Source organism: Ceratotherium simum, chromosome 33, assembly GCF_057802395.1.
Source record: "Ceratotherium simum simum isolate JZ-2026a chromosome 33, ASM5780239v1, whole genome shotgun sequence".
NCBI lineage: Eukaryota > Metazoa > Chordata > Mammalia > Perissodactyla > Rhinocerotidae > Ceratotherium > Ceratotherium simum.
In genome coordinates this window covers 9,222,559-9,239,063 of record NC_141932.1, presented here as the reverse complement: position 1 = coordinate 9,239,063, position 16,505 = coordinate 9,222,559, and the positions used below count along the sequence as shown (strand labels likewise).

Below are 16,505 nucleotides of genomic sequence, written 5' to 3'. Positions count from 1 at the left end.
AATCCTTTCACAATGTATATGTATAGGAAATCATCACAATGTTCACTTTAAATATCTTACATTTGTGTGTGTCAATTATAACTCAATAAAGCTGGGGAAAAAAAAAGTCATATGTTTGCCATGCAGAGGTAACTTCTGTATCAGAAACAGGCTCAGTTGGCAGCCTGATTCTGGGTAGTCTCTCCATGAACCAGCTTTTACCATGGACAGCTAAATGAGTGACCTAGACAATTATTTCAGTACTACCATTTGTTTGCACAGTGCACAGCCCAAAAGAAGGGTATCACTAATCTGACAGTCCAAAGCTTTCCACAATTAGTCACAATTCTGGCAGCGGTCCACGAATCTGAGATCTGACCAATGAAGCGGACAATTACATCTGATTTTGGTTCTGCAGAGCTGGCACGGAGTCTAAATGGCCTGGGGGACACCTTTAAGTTTCAGCTTACCTGAACCATCCTTGAATGAAAGCCATGCATTCAGGGGAATCTCAGAGGATTGAGGGTTCCTAGTGCAAATGGCTTTGGCTGCAGAAGGGAGCTTAAAATTTCCTCCAAAGAGATAGGTACCACTTATTGCAAAGCTGAGATCTCACTAGAGTCAGTCTGACTTCATCCTTGAATACACACTTGTCAGGAGACTCAAGACTTTTCAGATTCTTCCTACTTTGTTAGAGGAGTCCAAGTTGACTCGTCCCCAAATTAAAATATAAACCCAGACAGTCACAAGGTTTCTAAGATCAGGACTTAGTTTTGAGGGGTACTGCCATGAAAAGAGTGTACCTGTTAGTTGTGTTCATACAGCAAGGGGGGCATCTAGGTAGAAGCTCCCCCCCTTTGACAGAGACTCTAAATGAAGAAATCTTTAGTCACAGAGACTTGTGCTGTCTCTCATACCCAAGGAGTCTAGTAAGATCTGGGCCTCTTTTTAGATGAGGAGGAGGCAAAGAGACAAGAGCCTTTCCTTCATTGGGGATTGTAAATCTGTCCATAGAGTCCCAATGTTTCATTGGAAAGAAAGACTCTGAATTTAGTCAGGAATTCTCAGCCACCCCTACCAGCAGAGAAGTGATGACACCTTAGATAGGTCTATTGAGACCGAGGCCCCTAACTTGCCAACAAAGAGAATATCGTTTACAGAATGAAAACTTTGTACATCACAGGTTAATGGCAATTTACCTGAATCTTACCCACCCACTGGTGGCAGATAAAAGGGTTGTTTGTCCCACTAACAGTTCTCAACCTTCATCTCACCCTGTGTGGAATATTCACCTCTGGCATCTATGGGATGGAAAACTATAAGCATATAACACAATAATTCATATTATATTTTGATACAGAAATGATAACGGGACATTGAACTCTTCCCAAGGGCCCCAACTACCTCATCAAGTTAGCTTCCCTCCGATACTGTGACAGTACAAAAAGGCTATTGGTTCTACAGCTCAGTCGCTATCCATCCTCACCGCCAAATGAGAAAAGTACAGGGTGTAAGATTTTACCCCATTTTCAATAACAAGTTAGCATGCCAGTTTCATGCACCTCTAGAAGACCTGAGACTTCTGCGAGTGACACAAAAGACATTGTTATTCATGGCACAATAGGCAGCAAGAGCATCCTGTTCACATCTGATCCAGTTGCTCTCATAAGCCACATTGGGGCCATGCAAAGAGGTCCAGGTGGATGCCACTCACATAGTACGTTTGTGTCACTGCTGGAGAACACTAAGCTTAAGAAATCCAAATCTGTTAATGTGGGTATAAGTACACCTGCCTAACCTCTGCCTCTGAGGAAGATATTATCTTTATTATATTGGTCAGGTAATTAACCTGCCCTTGCCCCAAACACAGACACTACTGCCATCTCCCAAGGCTGTTATACAAAAATACATGAAAGATAGTCCAAAACAGAAGCTGAGATAAGATGTGAAAAAAAAAAAATAGCAAGGTCCATGGAGAACTGTCTCCCAGTAGAACGTACTTTTCCCTTTAAAATTTGGGAATACTTGACTGAGTAAGAAGATCTAGTGAAGATTTCTGATACCAAGAATGGCCTTGGTTGTGTGGTGCTGTGAGGTTGTTAAGGACTGAAGGAGGCAGGAAGAGACACAGATTTACCAAGAGACTTCATGGGAAAGACAGATCCAAGGGAGAGGTGATGCTAACCTAGGTGACCAAGGAGAGGTGAGAGCAATGAAAAGAAACAGTAATACCACATATTCTGAATGAACTGAAATATATTAACTTATTATAAAAAAAATAATAGCTATCCACATATACAATAAATCATTCTGCATGGATTGCCAACCTAAATTTTAAGGCTCTATAAAATTAAAAAAAAAAAAAGAGAGAACATCTCTGTGGTCTTACAATAGAAAATATTTCTTAAACAGAATAATAAACATTATCTATAAACAAGGAAATATCAAGTTATGCTAAAATTAAGACTTTCTCCTCAAGAAACACATACACAGAAATGGAGACAGAGAGAACATGAGAGAAAGAGAGAAAATGAAGAAAGGAAACACGTCCAGCTGATATATAGAACTACTACAAATAACTGAGAAAAAGAAAACACAATGGAAAAAATGTACAAAATAACACAGAGTTCAAAAAGATGTTGCCCATTATCTAGTAAATATATGAAAATATACTCAACTTCCATAATAATCAAGGGAGTGCAACTAAAATCACTACTTGGTACAATCACACACCAACTAGAAGTCAAAAAAAAAAAAAAAGAAAAAAAGTAAAAGTGTTGACTAGGATGTGGAAAAACCAAAAAACTCAAACACTGCTGGTGGGTGTGGAAATTGGTACAAATATTTTCCAAACCTCTTCAGCACTATCTCCTAAAGCTAAAGAAATGTAAACCCATCACCCAGTGATTTTACTAGTACATATATAGCCAACAGAAATTGGTATGTGGGTCATCAAAGCATGTCCTAAATGTATGTACCAGCACCAGTCCTAATAGTCTCAAATTGAAATCTAACCATATGCCTATTAACAGTGGAATAATTACATTAAACTTTTATATTCACATGACAGAAACCTAAACAGCAATGCGAATGAATGATCAACAACAGCATGCAGCAATTAATTCACAAGCAACATAAGGAATGACAGAGCGAAATACAAAATAGGTGATGTTCTAGGATTTCTTGTCTATAAAATTCGAAAAAGGCTAATGTGACCTGTGCTGTTAGAAGTCAGAGCAGTGGTTCCTCTGAGGAGCAGTGACTGGGAAGGAGCACAGGGGCTTCTGGGGGTCTGACAATATTCTCCTGATTGCTCTAGGTACTGAGTACAAACATGTGTTCACTTTGTGAACATTCATTGAGCTACTACTTACTTATGACCTGTGTATGTGTCTTTAAAATTTTAAAATATATATCACCAATCAAAAGGGTGGGATATGATGAATAGGTTACTGTTGTAATGTCTTTGTATTGTAAAGTTGGGGCTTAATAGTATTAAATACAATGACACTGTGATTAGATTTTACATTTGTGCTAAAATTTCTAGGGAAAAACTAACAAATACTGAGTATACTACTTTCAAAGAAAATGAGTTAATTATATTGTGGAATTATAATATAGAAGGATATGAAAAACACAAAGAAAAGGAGTTAACAAGAGGAAATGAGAAAATAAACTCTATTGATACCCAAATGTATGTCATCACTTTAAAGTAGATTAATTATTTCTTTTAAGATTAAACTTATTTTTACTTTATTCATTGCATATTTTTTAAGAGATATAGCCAAATAATAGAATTAAAGTAGGAAAATGAGAAACACACTTCATGGAATTTTACCAGTTACATAACTAGCATGGCAATATACACATCACATCAAATACAATTTAAGATTTGTCATTATTCCATTTAGCACTATTTAAATTTTTCTTAATGTAGAAGTTGCCAATATCTTGACTGATGGATAACAAACATGATTCACTTTATGTGAATATGTGTTATACATATACACTCAGATCACACACAGACATATATATAAACACAATTGTAGGTATATGTGTGTCTACATATTTATTTTTTCCTTCCTGCTTTGTGATCTAATTTGTGGTAAATATTTAAGTCTCTCACATGACTAAAGATGTGGGTTTATCTCTGTGGTACAAGGTCCAAAATATACCTACATTAGGTCAAAATAATTAGTTGTTTTTCAAACTGTTGAATTCTCAATATTTTGCATCAGCTTCAGAATGTAAATACAGAGGAAACTACATAAAAATCTCTCCTAAAATTGAGGAAATATCTACTTTGCTCCTGGAAATCAAGGAGCCACAAACTCCACATAAACAGAATGGATTCATGTCTTTCCCTTTCAAATATCTCTCCCTACAGTGCTCCAAATTTAATGGAAGTTTTTACCATAAACTAACTTCATCATTTTAGAGACAGGAGTGTGCACCTCCAAACCTCTTTCTTGACAACACGCCCAAATCATCTTCACAAGAGAAAAACCTGCCTTCTACAGATCCCAATTCCATGCAATTCACATCTTTAAAATGATCACCCTCACCTGATGTTGTTTAAAATCTGTTAAAATGTAATTTTAGCTCTGCTTTGCCCCATTCCAGTTCAATGTGGCTATTTCTACTGGAAAATGTTTAAATATGCTTATATCCCTCTGTAACATCATATTTCAAATAACTGACTACTGCCTCTCTAAGGATGTAATGTACAAAACTCATAACTGGCTCCCAAAAGCTTTACTTACTGACTGAATTTCCCCTCCAGCACTATTGTCTTTAGTTTCAGGAACACCTGCCACATGCTACTGCTTTTTATACACTTTAACAAAAATTTCAAGCCTAGTTCATTTCTGGGAAATTTACTGTGATAGATTTGTTACACACTTGAACCCATCTCCACAACAGCCAGATTGTTTCAGGACCTGGAGTTTACTATTGCATAAATTCTGAACTCCTCCATTGCAAATATTAGTAAAGCTTCACATAAGCATTTACGTGATAATTATACAATATTTCATTACAATTGCTATTATAACTTGTTTACTTTGGAAAAGACACTCAGCATGTCCTGCTTATACCCTCTGGTCAGCCACTCATAATTGTACTTAGGACTCTGAGGGGAATGAGTGAATTACCAAATGAATATTGTGCAAATACATGCAATTCACATATTTCTCATAAGATTAGGGGATTTTGTGTTCCTTATCCAGACAAAGCAGAGCCTGGATACACTGGAGTCACGGCTCATGAGCAGAAAGGGGCTGACAGTTGGGAAACACAGAGTAATTACTGAATTAATCTTCAAGAGAAACCAGTTAGGATTGTTAAAAAGAGCTATACATACTTGAAAGATTGAGGAAATGGTGTAAAAATAGACAAAAGTACTCACCAGGAGAAGGATGGTTTTGGTGGCTCTGGACTCAGGGGAGGATCTGGAGGACATGTTGGTCCTATGAATGTGTTGGACCCTCTGCTTGTGCCTGTGCAGGATGAAAACCATGGAGCCACTGGCCCAGAGCGTGAGTCCCAAACAGAAAACATCAGGGAATGATAGCAATGCTGCATACAGTGAGTCTCTGGTTTTGTCATGACGAACAGCAGAACACTCTCCAATTGCTTTTTGGTTTGTGGTGTTTTTGTTGCTCAAATTGCTTGTCACAAACATAGGAAAAATGACATTTACCAGCATGTACAGGATCCAGCACAGGAAAATAGAGGGGACAATGCACTTGGGAGCTTTCATTTTAAGCTCTGCCCACCTGGAGCTTCTGGGGCTGATCATGATGGCCTGGAAGACACTCAGGAGGCAGGTGGTGCCAATGGACACACCTCTGCCCACTGCACGAACATAGGGAAATAATTTGCACCCAAAATCATTGAAGACCTGATACCACCCAAAAGATGACATGGTGTAGGGTATTCCGCTAGAGAACAGGAACAATAGATTGGTTGCAATCAGGTTTTTGACAATCAAATCTGTGGATCTTGACCTAGACCCAGTGAAATAAAGGAAGAGATAGTGGTAAAGAAGAGAGAAATTCCCCAGGATTCCAAATATAGTCTGTAATGAGAAGATCATTCCTACTGCCAAATCCCTAGTGGCCATCCTGTCAGCTCTCAATGACTGATATTTGTCTTATGAGCTAGAGGATCCTGTAGAAGATTAGGAGGCGTGGACCACATGTATCATGTCAACTGAAATCCAGTATTCTCCACTTACTAAAAGTCAGTACTTTGATATAATTACTTCAAGTTTTTCTATCATTTAGAGGCTTCCAAGAGTTGAATGCATAACCATTAAAGTACACTTGCAATGCATGAATCAGCCACATATGCAGTAACTTTATCCCTCACAAGTTCATGAGGCAGGCACTATTACATTCCTTATAAAGAAGAGGACAGCACAGGCACAGAGAGGGTAAGTGTTTCCACTGAATTCATTCACTGGATAGGGCCAGATGGGTATTTGAACGTGGCTGGGCTGGTAACAGGGATAGTGCATTTAATCCATAATATACCAAGATACTAGTCATCCATGTTCTTCAAATAAACCAGATCTATATTTAATTTTGTTTTTGCACCATATAATTTCAATTTAGATTGGTGGTATTTTATTTTTAATTTGGTAATGATTAGTTTCACCTTACTTATGAAGACTTATTCTTTAGGCAAATATAGACTTTGAATAAAGCTTTAGAGATCTTAACAAAATGTAGATGCCCTGGTTGCAGTATAAAACTGCAGGATCTTTTCCCTGGACAAGTTGGGTTTCATGAATGCAAGAATGCTTCAATATAAGAACGGCAACAGAAACATTCATTTGCTTTCATTTCAGCAACAAAAGTAAAATGGTCTGAGTCACAGGAATTATGAGATAGGAAGCACTGATGCCTGATGAATAGTGAATAATAGAACTCAATTATCACTAATATCAAATCATGTATACTTTAATTTATTAATACCTGAGTTAAAAAAAATTTGACCTAAGTCAAGATTTGAGAAAGATTAAAATATAAGACACACAAGCAACATGCAATGTTAGGAAAAAAACTTGTATATTGTATAAATGACATACATTTTTTGGATTGGTATCATATTTTATAGAATCAGAAATATCATCATAGATTTGAGCATAAAAAAGTTGTCTGAAACTTACAAAGGTATATTTTTCTTAAATGCTGCTTCCCTAACTTTAAGTGCGAGAAGTCTCTCCATAATCAATAGAGACACAATTATTAAGTTTATTAAGCACTTCATACACCCAGAGTTAGAGAAAACATTAAGATACAATCAACTGCTATTAGACACACTGTTTCTGCACTGTAGGTTCATCCTACTCTTTATTACAAGCATGAAGGTCTTTTGGATGCACCTCTAGAAACCTGAAAATTATGTCTATGATTCCTACACAGTAGGCTGAACAGTGGATTGACTCTGACACAGTCCTTAAGCACATTAAAAATCAGATTTCATTATCCCTTGAATTAAACCCATGACACTCACTGTCAGTAAGGATTATATTACATTACATTTGGAGCCATCAGGGATTGGTGGAAGGTCTAGAACCCCATCTCTCTTTACTACCTCAGCTCATGCCTCAGGATTTATACCACCTTTCTATATGTCTTTGGCACTGGACCAGGTTCATATCAAGAAGGTTCCCTTTGTCCAATATGTTCACTTACCCAGACTCCTCATACGTTTCCTTCCCTTACGGTTTCCACTTCTCAGATTAATATAGAGAAAATCCACCAACGTTTTCCTGCTGCCTGGATCGTTGTCTCAGCGTGGCAGTCAAAGCAGTCAGTACTGCCTGTGTGAGAGGGTAGCTAGACCCTGAGATATGAGTTTGTGATTCTGTGACCTCACCTCCCCTCAGAACTGCAATTATCATTTCACCTGTAGCAGCATTGGTAGTAACACGCTTGGGAGCTGAGAATACTTTTGAAAACTTTTTCTCCCAGATGCTAATTACCAAGAACAACTACAAAGTCTCTAACCAGAATCTCTTGAGACACCTTTGGAGTGTTTGTGGAGACTCTTACTTTTCCATGATCTCTGGAGGAGGGCAGTGGCTCACAGGGAGGAGAGCAGGAAATACTTAGTTCTGACAGGTGAGGGACTGGTGGCGAGTATCTGTATCTCACTGGATGTTCTACTTCACCCAGAACTTCTACCCAAAAGTGAGTTCTTTCCTAATTTCATGCAATGGAGCTGCACCACCAGTTAAGTTATAAGTAAAGAAATGGAATGAATCAAGTTCTAAAAAGAGATACAAGTAACAAGAACATGATGCCAATAATTACATTAGATATCATTGCACACTCAATATCAATTAATATGTAAATTGTTTAAAAACTCTACTTTACCAATATTGACCCTCACTAGTGATAGAAAGCAGAAGCAGACTAATATCCATAGAAAAAAGAGAAAATGTTCAAACAGTCCCTCAGAAAGAAAGCACCAGGATCAGATGGTTTCATAGGTAGATTTTACCATTCTTGTAATTATCAGATAAACCAGTGCTACTTAATTAAAGACCATCAAATAGTAAACACAGTCCTCTACACTTAGTTTTTTGTAAGATTTTCAGTAAGGCTCTATAATTGCTTTTTTAATTGTGTGATGTATTTCTGATAGATCAAAGAAAACAGCATAAATTCTAACTTGAATTTAATTCTTTAGATTTTCCTACACACAAATCAACTCTTTGATCCAGGCTCACTATGCTCCCACCTCCAACTGTCAAATCAGTTATTAGAGCCATAATGTTGGACAAGTGATCCTACACACACAAGCAAACTAATTTATACCTAGATGAAAACACACACATGCATGCACACTCACACACTCACACATATAGTCACACTCATTTACATTCTTATACACATACACAGTCACGTGCTCGCACTATTTCAATTGCACACTCGCAAGCAAAAATGCACACATTGAACACATGAAAATTTATACTCACATATGTAAATACTCATAAATGCACACACTCACATAAACTTATGATTACACTCTTTCATAAAAGCACAGTCAACATGCATATGTGGATCTCAATAACAGGATCTTATACAGAAGAATATTTGTATCTCCAGACTTATGGATGCCTGAAAAGGGGAGGCTTCCTACCCTTCACAGTTCTTCTAACCCTGCAACAGTCACAAAGGAAATATTTATTATAATGCACAGCCCTTCAAATGTGCTGTGAGCATTGCCAGTTTATGATGAGACACATACTGGAAAACTTCGAGTGTTTGGGAGAGTGACAGTGTGTGGGTGTGTGATAGAGTGGATAAGAATAGGCCACAAGACAAAGGAGACATAAGACTAAGACGGTGGTGCAGAGAGCCTGGGGGCTTGGGGTTATAGAGAGTGCAGGGGAAGAGAACGAACAGAGAGAGAAAAGGCAAAGCATTTTTAATGTTGGTGAAGTAGTACAGTGGAATGCTGGGGATGAAAATGCAAGTGGGCAAAGTGTGCAAGGAAGTGAAGGTAGAGGGGATATTGGAATCTGGGGCCTTAAGGGGTGCAGAAAGTCATAAGAGCAAAGTGCTAATGGGGACTGAAATATAATGGGCAAAGAGAAGAAAGGCCTTTGGTGGGTGAGTTAAAAAACCATGGTATGTGGAGAAGGTGAATTGAGATGGGGTAGGCAGATCATGGTAGATGATAACGGTCCAGGTTGGATAGAGTATGGGAAAGGAGATGGCACTTGGGGAAACCATGGGCATGGGCAGGAAGGCCAAGGGGCAGAGGACAATGGAGTAGCAGGAGAGGACAGTGGGCATCTTTGAGCTAAAGAGCCCAGGAGAAAGAGTCAGGAATTATAGGGTTAGATGTAATGGGTGCAGGGTGTGGATTGGGTTCATGGGGGCATTGATGATGCCTGTGAGTTGAGGGCTAGGATGAAGGAGAGCGAAGGGGCATAGAAGTCACAGGGCATAGGATAGGATATTGGAATTTGGCATAGATAGAAGGCAAGAGGAAATGGACAATGGACTTTGCTGAGGTGACAAAGGCTGAGGAGGGTTAGACTGAGGGCCCTAGAAGAATGGTCACAGAGGGCTGGTGGTGAAAAGGTCACAAGACAGAGGTGAAAAGTGCAACATTGAATCAAAGGATTTGGATGGAGGTGAGAGCACGTGGAGTTTTATTGGGTGTCTAAAGTTCACAGGTGGACAGATAAAGGATGTAGCAGGGGAAGAGATGTAGAGTGAGAGGATGGATGAGTCTATGGGTGATGGAGGTGCCAGAGGGCAGAAAGGAGGCCACTAATGGATTCCCCTATTCATCTAGTCCCTCATTTATGATCAAATCACAACAGTCACCTGTGGTTTCTCTTTTTTAATTGAAAATATTTGACAGATAACATTGCATAAATTCAAGGTGTACATCATGTTGATTTGATACATTTATATATTATAAAATGATTACCACTGTAGTGATAGCACCTCTATCTCATTAGACATCACCTAATTATCATTTTTTTAGTGGTTGGAAAAATGAAGATCTACACTTTTAGCAAGTTTGATGACTATAATACAACATTGTTGTCGATATAGACAACACTAGATCTCCAGGACCTATTTGTCTACTAGTTCCAAGTTTGTACCCTTAAAATAAACTCTTCTATTTCCCCACTCAACTTGCCCCTGGAAGCAACCATTTTACTTTCTGATTTGATGAGTTTGACTTTCATAGATTCCACATGTAAGTGAGATCATGCAGTATTTTTCTTTCTTTATCTGACATCTCACTTAGCATAATGTCCTCAAGGTCCATCCTCTTTGTCCCAAATGGCATGATTTCCTTCTTTGTAATGACTAAATAATATTCCAGTATATATATATATATGTTAGATCTTCTTTATCTGTTCATCCATTGATGGACATGTAGCTTGTTTCCATATCTTGGCTATTGTAAACAAGGCTGCCATGAATATGGGATTGCTGATATCTCTTCGATAACCTGTTTTTATTTCCTATGGTTACCAATTTCAGCTCATAGGCAAAAATTTTGGTCATATAAGATGCTCCTGAATACCTCGTAAGTTGAATCTACAGTAGAGGATAACAGATAAAATTTAGGATGAACAACACTCAACAGTGTTTTCTCTTTTCTTTCGTGATATTGTGTATAGGGTCAAACACAGCAAATCTAACATGGGAGGCTATTTACTAGTATCCAGTGTTCAATGTTCAAAGTGGTGCCAGGCCATTCTGTTGAAAGGCCTCCTTACAGATTGAAAAACTTTAGTACCATAATAATGCTTATGTCCCAAGACTGACATGATGAAAATATCTTTTTTTATTCAGGTATTTCTAAAATATAACACTTTATTTTAACCTTTATATGCTCTTACAAGCTTACATTTTAAGCTTTACTATAAAAAATAGAACATAATAAGACAACAACTAAATTTTTTAAGGACATATTTTCCCCTTTGCTTCTATCACGTAAGAAACCTTCACAAGGGGTAAATTGCGGAAATAGTTAAGTGAGTCAGGATGCAGTTCAGACTCGTAATTTAAAAAAATGAAATTAAAAATAGAAATACCCTATGATCCAGCTATCCCACTACTGGGAATCTATCCAACGAACCTGAAATCAACAATCAAAAGGGCTTATGCACCCCTATGTTCATTGCAGCATTATTCACTATAGCCAAGAAGTGGAAGCAATCTAAGTGTCCCTCGACTGATGATTAGATCAGGAAGATGTGGTATACATATGCAATGGAATACTACTCAGCGGTAAAAAAAAGACAAAATCGTCCCATTTGCAACAACATGGATGGGCCTGGAGGGTATTATGTTAAGTGAAATAAATCAGAAAGAGAAAGACAAACACTGTATGATCTCACTCATATGTGGAATATAAACCAATACATGGACAGAGAAAACTGTATTGTGGTTACCAGGGGTAATGTGGGTAGGGGGTAGGCACAAGGGGTGAAGGGAGACATATATGGTGATGGACAAACAAAAATGTACAACCCAAAATTTCATAATGTTATAAACTACTAAAACATCAATTAAAAAAAAATGAAACAACAGGGTTGGCCTGGTGGTGTAGAGTTTAAGGTGTCGCGCTCCGCTTTGGCGGACCAGCATTTGCAGATTCAGATCCTGGGCGCCGACCGACACACCATAGGGAATTGTCTCCTAATAAAGTGCATCTTTCTCTTGAAAATAGGTGAAAAATCGATCCTCTAAGTAAAAAAGTCCATTGAAGATTTTGATACCAAGACTGGCCTTGGTTGTGTGGTGCTGCGGGATTGTTAACGAATGAAGGAGGCAGGAAGAGACAAAGGTATACCAGGAGCCTTCATTTTGAAGACAGATCCAAGGGAGAGGTGATGGTAACCTAGGTGAGCCATGAGAGGGGAGAGCAAATGAAAGGAAAGAATAATATCACACGTTCTGAATGAATTGAAATTTGTTAGCTTATTAGAAAAAATATAACAGCTATCCACACATACAACAAATCACTTTGCATGGATTGATGATGTAAATTTTAAAGCTCTATAATGTTTAAAAAAGGAAAAAGAGAACATTTCTGTAGGTTTACCATAGGAAAATATTTCTCAAAGAGAACAATAAATATTATCTATAAAGGATGAAATATCGTTATGTTAAAATTAAGAATTACTCCTTATCAAGAGACACACACACACAAAGAAGAGACAGAGAGAGAATGAGAGAAAGAGAGGGAATCAAGAAAGAAAACATGTCCAGCTGATATGTAGAGCTACTACAAATATGTAAGAAAAAGGAAACACAATAGAAAAAATGGACAAAATAATGCATACTTCAGAAAGAGGTTGCCCAATGAATAGTAAATATGTGGAAATATGCTCAACTTACATAATAATAAAGGGAATGCAACTAAAATCACTGCTTGGTACCATCACACACCAACCAGAAGTATAAAAATAACAATGAAAAAAATTAAAAGTGTTGACTAGGATATGGATAAACCAAGAATCTCCTACACTACTGATGGGTGTGGAAATTGGTACAAACATTTTCCATATCTCTTTGGCACTATCTCCTAAAGCTAAAGAGATGTAAACCTGTCACCAACAATTCCACTATCACATATATAGCCAACAGAAATTGGTATGTGTGTCATCAAATTATGTCATAAATTTACATACCAGTAGTATCCCTAATAGTCTAAAACTGAAAGCCACCCATATGTCTATATACAGTGGAATGATTAAATTAATCGTTATATAGTCACACAATAAAATCCTGTACAGCAATGCAAATGAATCATCACTAACAACATGCAGCAGCAAATTCACAAACAACATGAGGAATGACAAAAGCTAAATACAAAAGAGTTAAGGTTCTGTTGTTTTTTCACATAAAATGCAAAGCAGGCTAATGTGACTTGTACTGTTAGAAGTCAGAGCAGTGTCTCCCTGAGGAGCAGTGACTGAGAGGGAGCACAGGGGTTTCTGGGGGTCAGAAAATATTCTCTTGTTTGATATAGGTACTGAGTGCAGAAATGTGTTCACTTTTTGAACTTTCATTGAACTATGAACTTATGACCTGTGCATGCATCTTTAAATATTTAAAATATATATCACCAATCAAACAGTGGGGTATGCTGACTAGATTAGTGCTGCAATGTTCTTACATTAAAAAGATGGGGTTTAATAGTGTTAAATACAGTGACACTGTGGTTAGCTTTTAAATGTATGCTGCAATTTCTAGGTAAAAACTAACAATCAGTATACAGCTTTCAAAGAAAAGGCGTCAATTATATTGTAGAATTATAATATATACGCATATTTAAAAAATAATAGAAAAAAGTTAACATGGATAAAATAAGAAAATAAACTCTATTGATACCCAAATGTATCAATTGTTACCTTAAACTTAGACTAATTATTTCTTCTAAAATCAAAAATTTTTTACTTTCTTCATCGGATGTTTTATCAGGAGATATGGCCAAATAGTAGAAGTAAAGTAGGAAAATGAGAAATCCGCTTTATGAAATGTTAACGATTTCACAACTGGCGTGACAATATACACAACAGATAGCACACATTTTAAGATTTGTCATTATTGTAATTAGTACTATTTAAATTTTTCTTAATGTATAAGATTCCAATACATTGACTAATGGATAATAAACATGATTGACTTTGTATGTATATGTATATATACATATATACACATAGATCACACATTGACATATAAATGTATTTATATACACAAATGTAAGTACGTGTGTTTCTACATATTTCTATTTTCCCTTCTTCTTGCTTTGTGATCTAATATCTGGTAAATATATGTGTCTCTTTTGAGTTATAAATGTGGGTTTCTCTTTGTGGTACAAGGTTGAATATACATATCCATTAGGTCAAAATAATTCTTTTGTTTTTTAAATTGTTGAGTTTTCAATAATTTGCATCAGCTTCAGAATGTAAAATAGAGAAAATTATATAAAAATCTCTCCTAAAATTAAGGAAATATCCACTTTACTCCTTGAAAATCAAAGAGCCACAGACTCCACATAAACAAAATGGATTCACATCTTTCCCTTTAAAATGGCTCTCCCTGCAGTGCTCCAAATTTAATGGAAGTTTCCACCATAAACTAATCTCATACCTTTAGAGACAGGAGTGTGCACCTCCAAACCTCTTTGTTGCCAACATGCTCAAATCATCTTCACAAAAAAAGAGAAAAGTCTGCCTTTTACAGATCCCCATTCCTTGCAACTCGTATCTGTTAAAATTGTCACACTCACCTGATGTTTAAAAATCAGATAAAATGTAATTTTATGTTCTCTTTTGCCCCACTCCAGTTCAAATGACCATTTCTACCTGGAAATATTTAAACATGCTCGTCTCCCTTCATAACATCATATTTCATATAAATGACAACTGCTTGCCTAAGGATGTAATGTATGAAACTCATAACTGGATCCTGAAAGCTTTACTCATTGACTGAATTTCACCTCCAGCACTGTCTTCTGTTTCAGTAATGACCCGACACATGCCGTTCCATTTTCATGCTCCTTTTCTTAAAATTCCATGACTAGTTCAATTCTAGGAAATTTACTGTAAGAGATTTAAGAAATGCACTAAAAAAATCTCCATATTATCCAGACTGTTTCAAGACCTGGTGTTTATTATTGCATAATTTCTGTACTCCTCCACAGAAAGCATTAATACTTCAATAACATAAGTTTTACATGATAATTATATAATATTGTATTACAATTTCTATTATACCTTATTGTTTACTTTAAAGAAGATACTCAGCATGTCCTGTTTACAGTCTCTGGTCAGCTACTCATAATTGTACTTAGAAATCTGAGGGGGATGAGTGAATTACCAAATGAACACTGTACAAATTCATAGAATTCACAGATTTCTCATTAGATTAGAGGATTTTGTATTCCTTATCCAGGCAAAGCATAACCTGGATACACTGGAGTCACGGCTCATGAGCAGAAAGGGGCTGACAGTTGGGAAACACAGAGTAATTACTGAATTAATCTTCACGAGAAACCAATTAGGATTGTTAAAAAGAGCCACACATACATGAAAGATTGAGGAAATGGTGTATCAATAGACAAACGTGCTCGTCAGGAGAAGGATGGTTTTGGTAGCTCTGGACTCAGGGGAGGATTAAAGCTTTCACTTTAAGCTCTGCCCACCTGGAGTTTCTGGGGCTGATCATGATGGCCTGGAAGACACTCAAGAGGCAGCTGGTGCCAATGGACACACCTCTGCCCACTGCACGAACATAGAAAAAAAATCTGCACCCAAAATCATTGAAGACCTGATACAACCCAAAAGATGACATTGTATAGGGGATTCCACCAGAGAATAGAACCAACAAGTTGGCTATAATCAGGTTCTTTACAATCAAATCTGTTGATCTTAGCCTAGACCCACTGAAATAAAGGAAGAGATAAAGGTAAAGAAGAGAGAAATTCCCCAGGATTCCAAATGTGGTCTGTAATGAGAAGATCATTCCTAGTACCAAATCTCTAGTGGCCATCCTGTGAGTTCTCAACGACTGATATTTGTCTTCTGATCTAGAGGATCCTGAAGAAGAACGGAGGCATGGACCACATGTATCACGTCAACTGAAATCCAATATTTGCTATTTACCGAGTCCCTACTTTGATAAAATCGCTTACAGCTTTTCTGTCATTTGCAAGCTTCCAAGAGTTGAAAGCATAATCATTAAAAAACACTTGCAATGTATGAATTATTGCCAGGAAGGCCACACATGCAGTAATTTCTTTATTCTTCACTAAATCATGACGCAGTCACTATTACATTCCTTATAAAATGAGGACAACATTGACATTGAGAGGTTAAGTGTTTCCTTTAAACTCACTCACTGGTTAGGGGCAGACTAGGGGTTTCAACCTGGCTGGGCTGGCAACAGTGATAGTGCATTTAATCCACAATATACTAAAATACCATTATGCTGTGTTCTTCAAATAAACCAGATCTAAATTTAGTT

General features: G+C 37.1%; 1 protein-coding gene across 1 annotated transcript; it reads right to left on the bottom strand.

Moving 5' to 3' along the window:
* Positions 1-5,161: 5,161 nt before the first annotated feature.
* On the bottom strand, positions 5,162-6,187 carry LOC101398809 (vomeronasal type-1 receptor 4-like). Its single transcript, XM_004439029.3, has one exon. It carries the CDS (start codon positions 6,101-6,103, stop codon positions 5,162-5,164), a length of 942 nt encoding a protein of 313 aa, XP_004439086.3. The 5' UTR covers positions 6,104-6,187.
* Positions 6,188-16,505: the final 10,318 nt, after the last annotated feature.